Below are 14,972 nucleotides of genomic sequence, written 5' to 3'. Positions count from 1 at the left end.
TGATTAAACCCTAACTTAATTTCTTTCAGATTTGGCATGTATTATTCAATGAGGTTGCTAAAAGTTATTTTTATCCAGTCATATGAAATATTTATTCTGATTGTCAGAATAAATTCTCATCTTATTTCATCTTTAAAAATGTTTTTGTTTTTTACTTCCTATTTTTGAAATGTATTTGCCAGAAAAATTAAATTTTAACAATCCTATATATTTATTTTCTCTTCCCTGAAATGAAAATGTTTAATCCTGATAATGTCTTACAAAATTAATGTAATTATTCTGATTTTTATGCTTGATTCTTTTTTTTCTGAGATGGAGTTTCTCTCTTGTTGCCCAAGCTGGAGTGCAATGGCGTGATCTCAGCTCACTGCAACCTCTGCCTCCCGGGTTCAAGCGATTCTCCTGCCTCAGCCTTGCAAGTAGCTGGGATTACAAGCATACGCCACCACGCCTGGCTAATTTTGTATTTTTAGTAGAGACGGGGTTTCTTCAAGTGTTAATTAAAAAATTCACACACACACATATTTACCCAAGAATACCATACATTTTATTAGAATCCTTGCTTCACAGATAACTCATATTTTTAGCTACATAATTGCATTATTAAAAATTAAGAGAAACAAATATTAATTTTTTCTTACTATATAACTTTATAAAGTGAATATATTATTTTAATTTTATCTTAACTGTTTCTGATTATTTGTCTTATGAGTTGCATTCTATAATTTATCTCTGTCATTCTAAAAATAATATTTCTTGATTTACATATGAAGAGGTTTGTATAATTGAAAAATAAAAGTTGAAGGTTTTTTTTTTTCCTCCCAAGTAATAAATCTGATTTGGCTAAATGGGTTGAAGTAGAGCACTAATTGTCAATTGGACATTTTTCAGAAATAGAATGCTCTAAAACTCTGCTGCTCCATGGCTTTGACAAAAATATATTTAAAGAAAGTTAACTTTTAAATTCCTATGATCTTAAAATATTATGAAAAATATTGTATTTCCAGGCCAGGTGCAGTGGCTCACGCCTGTAAACCCAGCACTTTGGGAGGCCGAGGTGGGTAGATCACTTGAGGTCAGGAGTTTGAGACCAGCCTGACCAAGATGGTGAAACCTCCTCTCTACAAAAATTACAAAAATTAGCCAGGCATGGTGGCAAGTGCCTGTAGTCCCAGCTACTCAGGAGGCTGAGGCAGGAGAACGGCTTGAACCTGGGAGGTGGAGGCTGCAATGAGTCCAGATTGTGCCACTGTACTCCAGCTTGGGCAACAGAGCAAGACCCTGCCTCAAAAAGAAAAAAAAAAATGTATTTCCAGGGGTATAATAAGATTAATGATATTAAAAAATTTCCAGTTCTTTTTCAGGCTATCAGTTTAAGCTCTGAGTGAAAGAGTAACATGTCTTCATGGATAGTATTTGATAAGTCATGGGAAAGCCTCTTGGGTGCATTTCCCAGAAACTGAGAAACTGAATGACCCTAATCACTGGTGAACGAATTGTTTTGCACCTACAGTGTTTTCTAGTTCCTTGCAACCACATTGAAGAAAGACTTATTTCAAATTATCACTAGTAATAGATTTTGTGGATCAATCACTGTGTGATTTCTTTTGTTTAGGATATAGGATTGGAAAGAATTGCGTGACATTTTCATTACAAAATTATTTCCTTTCCCATTCATGTGAATGAGAATTCTCAGCCCAAACATCTATAAACAATAACTAACAAGACTAGAATTGGTGCTGAACCCTGCCTCATTCTGACATTGTCATATCCATCCATGATAGGTGAAATGAACACTAACTTACCACAGACTGTATATCATCTTGATCAAGTGCGTACTAGTGGTAACTGATAATAACTCAAAATCCAGAAAACATTTTTAGCATGCAGGACCCAAAAGACACAGAAAATAAAATACATGAAAAAATTCTGACTTATAAAACTTCTGCAAAAATGTGCGAGAGGTCAATCAATAAAATGTTTTTCAGCATCAACATACATGATATTAGGATAAAAGTATGCATGATAAATGGAATGGAAATGTTCACTTCAAAGGGAAGAGATGAAAGCAAATATTTTCAATGCTAGAAAAAAGCCTGCGTACATAAGTTTGAAATGGATGAAATATCAAACTATCACGATAGTTAGATTCCTTTGTGTATATACATTAAAGTGTCAATACTTAAAACTTTCTGGCAAGTGGATCATTTGCAGCTATTTAAACTTATATGAAATTTAGATGCTAGAACTTAAAGTATAATAAAAATAAATAAAAAAAAGAAAGTTCAGTGTATAAAAATGCTAAAAAAAAAAAAAGAAATTTAGATGCTAACCTAGAAATGTGTCAAGAAATACATTTTGCAAATTACTTTTGAGAATGCATGAAGAAATGTGTTTGAAGATTACTGTACCACTCTACCAAGAGATTATAAATTTTGAGTGGGATACAGGACCATCTAATATATGCCCTGAATGAGGGCGCCAATGGCAATTTGTATATTAAAAAAAAAAAATACTAATAAGACCAGGTGCAGAGGCTCACACCTGTCATCCCAGCACTTTGGGAGGCTGAGGTGGGTTTATCACTTGAGGTCAGGAATTGGGGACCAGCCTGGCCAGCATGGTGAAACCCCATCTCTACTAAAAATACAAAAATTAGCCAGGCATGGGGATGGGTGCCTGTAATCCCAGCTACTTGGGAGGCTGAGGCAGGAGAATTGCTTGAACCCGGGAGGTGGAGTTGAGCCAAAATTGTGTCACTGCACTCCAGCATGGGTAACAGCATGAGACCTTGTCTCAAAATAATAATAATAATCAGAGTAGCTGATACCTAGAGCAATTGTCCTATGCCAGGTGCAATTCTCAGCATTTTACTTTAGTCCTTAATCAATGGCACCATGAGGGAGGAACTATAAAGGTCCCCATTTCACAGACGACAGAACTGAGACACAACAACACAGCTCACTGGTGACAAGGCTGGAAAGAAGACCTGGCAGTGGGGCCCACATTGTTAACCCCTTGGCTGTTTGCCTAGTAATTATTCTTATTTTTTAAATAAAAAGTCATTCTGATGGCTTCTTCCAACACACGAATGGGCCTCTGGGCCACCAGGGTGTGGCTGCCCTGCTTTGTAGACCACTGTTCTGGAGTTCCAGCTCTAAAAATGTGGTGTATGAGCCACCCAGCCTCAGAATCCCTTGGGGTATCCGTTAAAATGTAGGTGTCTGGGCCCTGCCATGGGCCTATAGAATCACAGTCTCTGGGGGATGGCACCAGAGTCTGCATTTTGTCAGCATCTGGGCTGGTTCTGATGTGCTTGAGGTTGCAGGAGGGCTGCTGAACAGAATGCACACTTGCCTCTGGCACCTGCCCTCTGTCCACCTCGGCCCTGCCCCCTCTGTCCACCCTGGCCCCGCCAGGATGGAAGGTTGGAAATTGCAAGTGGAAAAGAGGGAGAGTTGCAGAGATGGCTGTTAACCAGGTGGGGAGGATTGAGAGAGTCAGCCATAAGGCAAAACTGATGAACGGGGCCGGGCACAGTGGCTCATGCCTATAATCCCAGCACTTTGGGAGGCCGAGGTATGCAAATCACTTGAGGTCAGGAGTTCAAAACCAGCCTGGCCAACATGGTGAAACCTCATCTCTACCAAAAATGCAAAAAATTAGCCGGGTATGGTGGCTGGTGCCTGTATTCCCAGCTACTTGGAAGGCTGAGGCAGGAGAATCGCTTGAACCTAGGAGGCGGAGGTTGCAGTGAGCTGAGATCACGCCACTGCACTCCAGCCTGGGCAATGAGACTCTCTTAAAAGAGAGACACACAGTGAGTGAGAGAGAGAGAGAGAGAGAGAGAGAGAGAGAGAGAGAGAGAGAAGTAGGGTTGCTGTGCATTAAGAGGGCACTTCCTCCATCAGCATGTCCTCCAGAATTAAGGTCTTCAGTTTTAGTCGTCAGCCTATATTTCTTCAGGAACCCCATACTTTTCCAGGTTATACACAGATTGCCTAGACCTTCCATACCACACTGGCATTGCTTTCAGCATGTGTGAAGGGATAATCATCTTGCCCCATCCTATCATGTGATTTCATGTGTCATGTATACTAGATGCCAAATTTGTTAACAGAGGTCAATAGTGCTAAGACTTTCTATTACTGTGTTCCAGTAATGATAAAAAGGAAGAAGTGTACCTGTTGTGTGTTCATAAGGGAAATATTTTTAGTATTTCACAACTAAAATCCCTAAATTAATCTGGAGCAGAAAAAAAAACATCTCTCCAGAAAGATGCAGCATTTTGAGCACTTGTTAATGGAATTTCCAGAAATAGAAGGGATTCTTGCCATTTTTCTGATGTCCTGGAGGGTGTAACAAATGATGAACTTTACCAATCAGCTTCAAGAAGAGGAATTTAAGACATCTGGTATCATCACAAGTCACAGGTCATCAGGAAAAGACAGGTTTAGATGACTCATTACACACACACATACTCCCAGATGTGCACGTTAATTCCAGAAGCTGAATAATAACTGAAATATTTGTGCAAATGTATATGTCAACTTCCCAGTTCCAAATGCCATTCCGGTTTTTTAGAACAATAAAGTTCTTATCAGTTATAAATTTTGCATAAATATTTTATATTTTCACGATTGTCCTAGCTCTTTGACAGTTGGGGTCATTGTCTTAAGTTGTTGACTAGCGCCTCATAACGGGTATTCAAAATTTCTTTCAAATAAAATATTTATAAAGTTCACGTTATGCTTATATATTACTGCGTTGCCCTAGCTCGCCCGCACAAACCCTTAGAGCACAACTTGGTCTGGGCAGAATTTGGTTGCTATCGGCTTCCGTAGCGTCCCTAACTACTTCCGCTTCTGGCGGGCCGCCGTAGTGGAGGAACTTCCGGCAGCGGCAGCTCAAGTGGCCAAGGCAAGATGGTGAGTGACTAAGGGTTTCTTTCCGCTGGTGGTCGCGGTGCGATGGGGTCGCCGCGGCCTAAGGCGAGAGACAGAGGCGGCTGCCCGAGGAACTGGGGCTGCCCTCTTCTCCTCCTGCCGGCCTGATCTTCTCGGCGGGTGGAGGCTCCCAGAGACTGCGCTCAGGTCCACCGCGGGCCGGGGCCGACTAGCGGGCCTTACCCGGGGGTCCTGGGGCCGGGGCTCAGCGCAGAGAGGTCTCCTGCGTGGGCTTGTGGGGCGGCAGAACGGATCAGGTCCCTGGCTTTGCTTCTCCGCCGACCAGGGCTTTGCTGGTCGGCGCTGGGAGTTTCGGGGGCGCCTCCTCGAGTCACCGGGAAAAATGCTTTTTGAGTCGGGCAGCCGAAGGGTGCTGGAGAAGACGGTGGGATTCGTTCCACCTGAGGAGGGGAGAGCGGAGTCGTGGAAGGCCTTTCGGAGCTGGGGGCGTTTGAAGGAGGCCTTAAAGACACTATTATGACAGGCGGAGCTCAAACGGAAAGGGCCCGTGGTGCAGTAGTAATAATATAAACAGCTAGCATTTATTCATCAATTCACTAAACAAGTATTTACTGAGCACTTGGTGTTTTGTTGTTGTTGTTGTTAAACTTTTGGCTAGCTTCTGTTCCAGACACTGAGGATACAGGGGGTGAGCAGGATTGATGAAGTCCCTGCCTTCATAGTGCGTACATTCTAGAGCAGAAAGCAGACAATAATCAGAAATATGATGTCAGGGGTGGGGTGGTCATTGTTGTATGGTTATTGTATAGAAAGGGAAAACATGGAGGGGTGGCTGCTTTTTATAGAGTCAGCGAAAGTCGCTCTGAGGAGGTGAAATTTGCGCGGACCGAAATTGAGGGAGTAACCCCTGCAGATGTCTGAGGGAAATGTGGTCCAGGCAGAAGATACAGCAAATGCAAAGAACCTGAGGTGGGAATGTTTAACCTGTATCATGAACACCAAGAAAGCCAGATCTAATAGAGGTCGTTTTGTTTTGTTTTGTTTGAGACAGAGTCTTGGTCTGTCATCCAGGCTGGAGTGCAGTGGCGCCATCTCCGCCTCCCGGGTTCAAGCGATTCTCCTGCCTCAGCCTCCCAAGTAGCTGCCACTACAGGCGCCCGCCACTACACCTGGCTAATTTTTGTATTTTTGTAGAGACGGCGTTTCACTATGTTGGCCAGGCTGGTTCTGAACTCCTGACCTTGTGATCCGCCCACCCCGGCCTCCCAAAGTGGGATTACAGGCGTGAGCCACCGCACCTGGCCTCATAGAGGGCTTATACGGATTTCTGGGTAGTATTCTAAGCATGTGCCAAGTACTTTTCCAGCATTTTCTCATTTATTACAACAGTTCCCTCGAGGTAATTTATTTTGATAAGGAAGAAATGGAAGCACAGTAAGTGGCTGTGCTGGAACACAAGCCCCATCGGTTTTTTCTAGAACAGTAGAGAAACACCTAGGTTTTGGCAGTCAGCAAACCTGAGTGTGATTTCTGGCTCCATCTCCGACAGGTTTTGTGACAACAGGCAAGTCATTTGAGCTCTCTGGGACTTAGTTTTCTTATCTGCAAATGGTGGGGGGGGTAATGATAGTACCAATATCATAGTGTTTGTAAGAATTAAGTGGGATAATACTTGGAGAATGTTTAGGACACTGCTTGGCATTTAGTAGGGGTTCAGTAATTGGTGTACTTGTTATTTGAGACTGAGAAACATGCAAAATGCCCAAGAGGTGAAGAAGTGTTGGTGTATTCATTTAGAAGTGCCTGCGTGGGGCTGATCTGAGGGAGCTGAGTGGGCCCTTCTAATCAGGAAGTTCACTCATCTTCATATTTAAAATGCCACCATTTCTGAGACATTGTTCAGTGTTAAGCTTTGTCCTATAACTGATGGGCCTTTTAAAATCCGGAATCCCACTGAGTTTATTAATACACTAAGTTCTTAACACCTTACAGTGATAGAGCGTTTCAGATTGAGAAGAAAGACCTGCACGGAAGCCCCCTGACTTTAGGGGTAGGAATTAGATAAGGTGCTATTGGAAGGAAAGTCTTTTGGATCTTGGTGTGATCTAAGTAAGGGGTAAACATTTTTCAAGCGTGTAGAATGACTTAGCTTTCATAGCCTGATTTTATGGAATATATTCTTGATAGCTTCAGTCTGGTAGTTTCCTATCAAAAGCTGTGAAGCTCCATATTTTCCCCTCAAGAGGGGGTGATCTTAAGACTCTCAGCCTCTTTGGTTGTATCTACTTCTCAATGGAGTTGTTCTTGATTCTAAGATGCAATCAATTGCCAGGTGTACCAGTAATCTATCAAACATCTTTTCAGGGAAAAAGAAATTCTGCCACACTAAATGCACACATTGACTGCAAGTATTACATTTTGTGTTCAGAAATGTTGAAACAAGGGAGAAATGTTACAGACTCACAGGACACGTTACAGACTCACAGGACAGTATGAAGGCGTTCTTTTCAAGTGATCATATTCTGAATTTACATCTGTGTCTGATTTTTCTCCCACAGGGTCAAAGTCAGAGTGGTGGTCATGGTCCTGGAGGTGGCAAGAAGGATGACAAGGTAAATATGCCAGATTTGTCCTGTGATATGAGCAAATTGTAGAAAATGTGGTCTCGGCTGAGAAGTTCTATGGGGATTCATGAGTTTTAAAAAGTAGAGTGATCCAGTAGTTTTTAAACTAGCCTGTCCTACAGATAGAATAAGTATGCTTTTCATGCTTTAGAAAAGGTTATTGACCTAACCATCAAATAGGTATTTAAGTGTGTAAAAGCAATGACCTTACAGAAGTATTAAAGTAAATTGCCTATAATTTTGGTGTCTAATATCCTGAGGTATGAAGATTGCCTCAGGTTACCTAAACTTTTGGCATATAACTTGATTCTTACCCCTCTATACCTTATTGGAATAATATGACTCATTGTCACTTATGTGTATGGTAAAAAGATTACATTTATTTATTATTTGAGATGGAATCTTGCTCTGTCGCCCAGGCTGGAGTGCAATGGCGCGATCTTGGCTCACTGCAACCTCTGCCTCCCAGGTTCAAGCAATTCTCCTGTCTCAGCCTCCTGAGTAGCTGGGATTACAGGTGCCCGCCACCACACCCGGCTAATTTTTGTATCTTTAGTAGAGATGGGGTTTCGCCATGTTGGCCAAGCTGGTCTCAAACTCCTGACCTCAAGTGATCTGCCTGCCTCAGCCTCCCAAAGTGCTGGGATTACGGACGTGAGCCACCACGCCCAGCTTACATTTACTTATCATATTTACATATTAAAATTGCAGGAATGTGAAACAAGTCAGGTTTTTAATAACATCCTAAAAGATAAGGAAAATTGTACCACCTGAAAATAGATAATGGTGGTACAGAAATAAATTTGTGTTTTAATATGATTTTCATGGGACTTTTTTTTTCCTGCTGTTCTAACAACTCAAGGACAAGAAAAAGAAATATGAACCTCCTGTACCAACTAGAGTGGGGAAAAAGAAGAAGAAAACGAAGGGACCAGACGCTGCCAGCAAACTGCCACTGGGTAATGACATGGCTCCTCCTTGCCATCTTTCCAGTTCTTAGGAGAAACCATCTCTGCATGCAGCTTAGAGTCTGAAAGGGGAAACAGGAAGTAGAGGGCAACTGAAGCTCTAGCTTTGTGATTCAATTTCACCTAACTCTGAGTGTGACATTCCTTTAGGTTGGCATACAAGTTATCTTTTGTTTTAAAATACAGTATTATATGATTGTGTCTCACTTTAAGAAATGTCACTGTTTTTCTTTAAAGGCTCCTTTAGTGGATTAAAAGTATAGTGTTAACTTGGGAGGCTAAGGCAGGAGGACAATCACTTGAACCTAGGAGGTGGATTGCAGTGAGCCAAGATTATGTCACTGTACTCTAGCCTGGATGACGGAGCAAGACTCCATCTCAAAATAAATAAATAAATAAAAGTATAGTTTTAAATTACAAAACGCAGGTTGAACTTTAGTAACTCAGAATCATGTATATTTGAAATGAAATGCCACTGTGTTGAAATTCAGATCATGCAATGCCTGAAGTTACAATAAAATTTTTCAATGGCCTCCTGCCGAACATAGAATAAAATTCATACCAGGCAACCTGACCCAGCCCACCTCTCCGATCTCAGCCCTGCCACTCCCCCTTGCTCATTGGACACACTGCCTGCCTTACGTTTTTTTGACTTTTGTACATATCAGGGCCTTTGCCCTCACTCGTTCCTCTGCCTAAAATCTTCTTCCCCCAGTTCTTCTCATGGCTACTTGCTTCTCATGATCTCTCAGGCTTCAGCTCAAATACCTCCCCAAACCCTCATCTAAATATGCTCCTCCCTGCTTAGAAGAAAAAACTAAGAAGAAATACTTAAACTACTTTAAAAAACATTGTTCAGTTAATTGAAGGAAATCAGTAAAACCAGCCATTAGTCTACCATAACGAATTGGTATGGTGTTGGTACAGAAAAAGACAGGCTACCAGAACAGAGTAGGAAGTCCAAAAACAGTCATGTTACATGGATATTTAATACACTGACGGTGCCACTTCAGGTCTGTGGGGAATTGGATGGGTTATTTAATATGCAAGGCATCTCCATCAGAGAAACGCAAATCAAAACCACCATGAGACACCATCTCACACCAGTTAGAATGGCGATGTGGAGAAAGAAATGGGAACACTTGTACACGTTGGTGGGACTGTAAACTAGTTCAACCATTGTGGAAGACAGTGTGGCTATTCCTCAAGGATCTAGAGCTAGAAATACCATTCCACCCAGCCATCCCATTACTGGGTATATACCCAAAGGATTGTAAATCATGCTGCTATAAAGACACATGTACACATATGTTTATTGTGGCACTATTCGCAATAGCAAAGACTTGGAACCAACCCAAATGTCCATTAATGATAGACTAGAATAAGAAAATGTGGCACATATACACCATGGAATACTATGCGGCCATAAAAAAGGATGAGTTCACGTCCTTTATAGGGACATGGATAAAGCTGGAAACCATCATTCTGAGCAAACTATCGCAAGGACAGAAAACCAAACACCACATGTTCTCACTCATAGGTGGGAACTGAACAAGGAGAACACTTGGACACAGGGTGAGGAGCATCACACACCGGGGCCTGTTGTGAGGTGGGGGGAGGGGGGAGGGATAGCATTAGGAGATATACCTAATGTAAATGATGAGTTAATGGGTGCAGCACACCAACATGGTACATGTATACATATGTAACAAACCTGCATGTTGTGCACATGTACCCTAGAACTTAAAGTATAATAAAAAAAATTTTTTATATAAAAGGCATTTCAAAAATTTTTGTCCAAAGAAAATGAAATTAGATTATTGACTCTTGCCAAATGGAATACAGGTATATGTGTGAAAATAAATAAATGAAAATTAACCTTAGGGAAGAAGAAAGTTTTTGAAGTAAATGGGAAAACCCAGAAACCATAAAAGAAAAGGTTTACATATTTGTCTATAAAAATGATACAATTCCCAGCACTTTGAGAGGCCAAGGCGGGTGGATCACGAGGTCAGGAGATTGGAACCATCCTGGCTAACACGTTGAAACCCCATCTCTACTAAAAATCCAAAAAGTTAGCCAGGTATGGTGGCACGCGCCTGTAATTCCAACTACTCAGGAGGCTGAGGCAGGAGAATCACTTGAACCCAGGAGGCAGAGATTGCAATGAGCCAAGATGGCACCACTGCACTCCAGCCTGGGTGACAGAGCAAGACTCTGTCTCAAAAAAAAAAAAAAAAAAGACACAATTCCTATGTGACTTGAGACTTCAAAGCCAAAAGAAACAATAATATATGGAAAACATATTTGCCATATATGTGATAAACAGGGTTAATATCCCTGATATTTCAAAATTCTACAAATAGATGAGTATGTATACAGCCAGCATGCAACAGTGTATATACTGGACTGAGAAACATATGTAACTTTTTATTAGTACCTATGGGAAAAAATGAACCAGACCCAGGTATCTGATGGGTCAGTAGCTTTTTTCTTCTTTATACAGACTATTCAGCCAGGGTATGTCATTTGGGGCTATTTGGTCATAAACCCCATCCCCATTTTGAAAGTCTTGATTATATAACAGCCAAACTCCCCTTTCCATTTTGGCACCTGCTTACTTAGAGTTACTAAACTGAATTTTTCTGAAGCTATCTCCAACAAAAATGAGCTTATTTTAAAATCTTAATTCCTTACTTGCAAACTTCAGGGTCCACGTATAATGAAACTTGATATTTCAATTTCAGTGACACCTCACACTCAGTGCCGGTTAAAATTACTGAAGTTAGAGAGAATTAAAGACTATCTTCTCATGGAGGAAGAATTCATTAGAAATCAGGAACAAATGAAACCATTAGAAGAAAAGCAAGAGGTGAGTTGAAAAGTTACTTCATTTTCTTTTTTACAAATTGAATTCTATTTAGAACCTAAAATTGTCAACAAATAAATGAAATTCAAGTAGTTGAACCTGTCCAGGCTTCCATTAAGTATTATTAGTTGCCTTTTACGAGCATCAGCTGCTTTGCAAATCTAGCGAACTATCAGGATCATCTACTTTTAGGTCTAGTCTGTTTTCCTTGGCATTTTCATACATAGGAGGAAAGATCAAAAGTGGATGATCTGAGGGGGACCCCGATGTCAGTAGGAACCTTGGAAGAGATCATTGATGACAATCATGCCATCGTGTCTACATCTGTGGGCTCAGAACACTACGTCAGCATTCTTTCATTTGTAGACAAGGATCTGCTGGAACCTGGCTGCTCGGTCCTGCTCAATCACAAGGTGAGGTGATAGTCTTTTTCAAAAGCCCATGGAAGTGCTTTCTCTTTTCACTGAGATCCATCTTCCTGTCCCATGGAAGTAGATCAGCAGAGCACTCCTGAGGCAGGAGACGGGTGCCGTGACTGGCACTGCTTTGCTGTAAACAGACCCAGTGACCCTCACGTTCCGGTGTCAAACCTTGGTGTCTCCTGTTAGGTGCATGCCGTGATAGGGGTGCTGATGGATGACACGGATCCCCTGGTCACAGTGATGAAGGTGGAAAAGGCCCCCCAGGAGACCTATGCGGATATTGGGGGGTTGGACAACCAAATTCAGGAAATTAAGGTATGATTGGTAACCATCTCTGGGTTTTTTCTGAGTTTTGGTTTCTGCTGTCCCATTTAGGATACTTTGGAATTGTCTGATATGTTTGCTTGTTTATTAATCAAACCAGTAGCTGAGACAGAGCTTGTCAGTTGTGGTATTTCTGTATTTGTTAATACTGAGTTAGGTGATAGAAATAACAATCAGTTGTATGATGGTTCCTGCAGCAGCTGCAGCTTCGTTCTTTTTATATGTAATGTTGACTGCATTGTCTGTGTGAATATGTAATGTTTCTGACTGTGTTGACTTCCGTTGTGTTTATCTGGAAGCCTCCAGTGCTTTGTGGAGCTAGCATGTGTACTTGCACACATTCAGACAGTGGTGGGGTTGGAGCATAATCCCAGTGCCTTCAGTGGCCCTGGGGGCTGCAAGGGATATGGTCATTGAGGATGGCTGTGGGCTCTCTGCATGTTCTTTCATAGGGAAGTCATTCCGAGCCATCACATATCTCTGCCAAGGACCTCTGAGGCAGCTGAGAAATAGCCATAATGTCCCTAGATGGGAACAGCCATCAGGAAGTCTTTCCCGGTCCTATCTGTAGTTTAATTGAAAAGGGTGAACTTTAGCTTTCTTAAGTCTCTCTTGCTCAAGAAGAGCTCCAGGCTGACTTCTACTAGAAAGTAAAAGGGGAATTGCATGTGATAGGGAGATGGAACGGCTACTAGAAAGTAAAAGGGGAATTGGGTGCGACAGGGAGATGGAACGGGTGCAGGGAACTCAAGTAGGACAGGTGTCATCTTCAGTATGTCTTTGCCGCTAATAGAAATCAAGCACATTGTCTCTAAGAAAAGGAATTGAGATTTTTACTTATTTTTGTTGAAAGCAAGATATTCTTATGTTGCCAATTAGTAAATATGCTAATAATTTCAGTAAAGCCTTTCATTTTTACTACTTTTCATAGGAATCTGTGGAGCTTCCTCTCACCCATCCTGAATATTATGAAGAGATGGGTATAAAGCCTCCTAAGGGGGTCATTCTCTATGGTCCACCTGGCACAGGTATGCTCTGTTTTTGACACTTTCCAGGCACCCAGCTGGTCTCTTGAGCAGCAACACTGGCTAGTTACAATTACTGAACTAGTAAGTGAGGACAGCACAATTCCTTAGTTGAAAACAGGGCTGCTCAACCTTGTCTGCATGTTGGAATCACCTTGGGAGCTTTAAAAATACTGATGCAAAAAAAAAGAGGAAAAAAAAGCCTGAGCAACTTGGCGAAACCCTGTCTCTATAAAAAATTAGCCGGGTGTGGTGGTGCATGCCTGTAGTCCCAGCTACCCAAGAGGCTGAGGTAGGGGGATCACTTGAGCCCTGGAGGTCGAGGCTACAGTGAGCTATGATCACACCACTGCATTCCAGCCTGGGCAACAGAGTGAGAACCTGTCTCAAAAAAAGAAAAAAAAAATATGAAAAAAAAAAATGATGCCTGGCCCCATCCCCAAAGATTTTGATCTATTCATCTGGAGTATGGCCAAGTCTGGGAGCCATAGTGGAGAAGTGCTACTTTAAAAGCTCTATTCTGAGCACAGTGGCTCATGCCAGTAATCCCAGCACTTTGGGAGGTCAAGGTGGGTGGATGACTTGAGGCCAGGAGTTCAAGACCAGCCTGGCCAATGTGGTGAAACCCCATCTCTACTAAAAATACAAAAACTGGCTGGGTGTGGTGGTGCACATCTGTAATCCAGCTACTCGGGAGGCTGAGGCAGGAAAACCGCTTGAACCTGGGATACAGAGGTTGCAGTGAGCTGAGATCATGCCACTGCACTCCAGCCTGGGTGACAGAGCGAGACTGTCTCCTAAAAAAAAAGCTCTATTCTGCAGTATCAGATTCATTTAAGCATAGTCATTTGAGAGAATTGACAGTGTTCCGAAGAGGATCCATGCTGAGGGGTGCCTACAATGGGCAGACTAGGAGACGCCTGTACCCAGAGGCCTAGAGCTAGAAGAGATCACTCTCCTACAGCCCCTCAACTTACAGCTTAGGAAATTATGTTTCAGAGCGGCCGGTGACTAGCCCAAGGCCCCTCTGGGAGTTGAGCTAGTAACAGGGCTGGAGCTGGAACACAGGCCTCCTGACCCACAGCTGCAGGCCCCCTGTGGGGCTCTAGTACTAAAGGGGCTGTGGTACAGGGCTGGGAGGCAGGACTGGACAGGCAAGTCTGTCAGAGGAGCAGGCAGCTTGTTCAGTGAGCCCTCTGACCACAGAAGCAGCCCAGTGGCTAGACTTGGCTGCTTCTGCACTATAAGATCCTATCCACTGGAAAGGTCCTGTTTATTTTCTGTTCACCTTCCCCTGCTGATGCTTTCAGGGAGCAGTTCAGCCTTTGCATCTGCTACTCTGCCTGTCTAAAAGGAACATCATTGCCACATGTTGCAAAGCTGAGCTTTGTGTCAGCCATCCCATTTCTGGGAAGTCTTCCCTGTCACATACCAGCTAGCCACCTCCACACTCCTCCTGTGCCAGCCTGAGGCTGCCAGTTCTGCCCCTAACTGCCTCTGTATCCTGAGGCACCCACCCAGCTCTTGCCAGGGTCCTCACAGACCACCAGAGGATCCTAGGTCTTCCAATTCAAAAATTCTCAAGTTGGGCACTCTTTGCTGACTCTTGTTTTTCTTTTCTTTCTTTTTTTTTTTTGAGGCGGAGTTTCACTCTTGTTGCCCAGGCTGGAGTGCAATGGCATGATCTTGGCTCACCGCAACCTCTGCCTCCCAGGTTCAAGCAATTCTCCTGTCTCAGCCTCCTGAGTAGCTGGGATTACAGGTGCCCGCCACCACACCCGGCTAATTTTTGTATCTTTAGTAGAGATGGGGTTTCGCCATGTTGGCCAAGCT

At 42.7% G+C, this 14,972-nt stretch overlaps 1 protein-coding gene across 1 annotated transcript in view; it reads left to right on the top strand.

Moving 5' to 3' along the window:
* Positions 1 to 4,822: 4,822 nt before the first annotated feature.
* The window catches only part of PSMC1 (proteasome (prosome, macropain) 26S subunit, ATPase, 1), a 19,990-nt gene continuing 9,840 nt past the window's right edge, over positions 4,823 to 14,972 (top strand). The window contains exons 1-7 of the mRNA XM_011949797.1: positions 4,823 to 4,928; positions 7,466 to 7,519; positions 8,394 to 8,490; positions 11,247 to 11,371; positions 11,596 to 11,781; positions 11,977 to 12,105; positions 13,046 to 13,153. Of these exons, the coding sequence (XP_011805187.1) occupies positions 4,926 to 4,928; positions 7,466 to 7,519; positions 8,394 to 8,490; positions 11,247 to 11,371; positions 11,596 to 11,781; positions 11,977 to 12,105; positions 13,046 to 13,153 (702 nt within the window). The 5' untranslated portion in view covers positions 4,823 to 4,925. The remainder of the gene's footprint in view (positions 4,929 to 7,465; positions 7,520 to 8,393; positions 8,491 to 11,246; positions 11,372 to 11,595; positions 11,782 to 11,976; positions 12,106 to 13,045; positions 13,154 to 14,972) is intronic.

This window comes from Colobus angolensis, unplaced genomic scaffold (genome assembly GCF_000951035.1).
Source record: "Colobus angolensis palliatus isolate OR3802 unplaced genomic scaffold, Cang.pa_1.0 Scaffold3, whole genome shotgun sequence".
Lineage (NCBI taxonomy): Eukaryota > Metazoa > Chordata > Mammalia > Primates > Cercopithecidae > Colobus > Colobus angolensis.
Note: the sequence above shows the minus strand (reverse complement) of the source record. Positions and strands in the feature narration are given on the sequence as shown.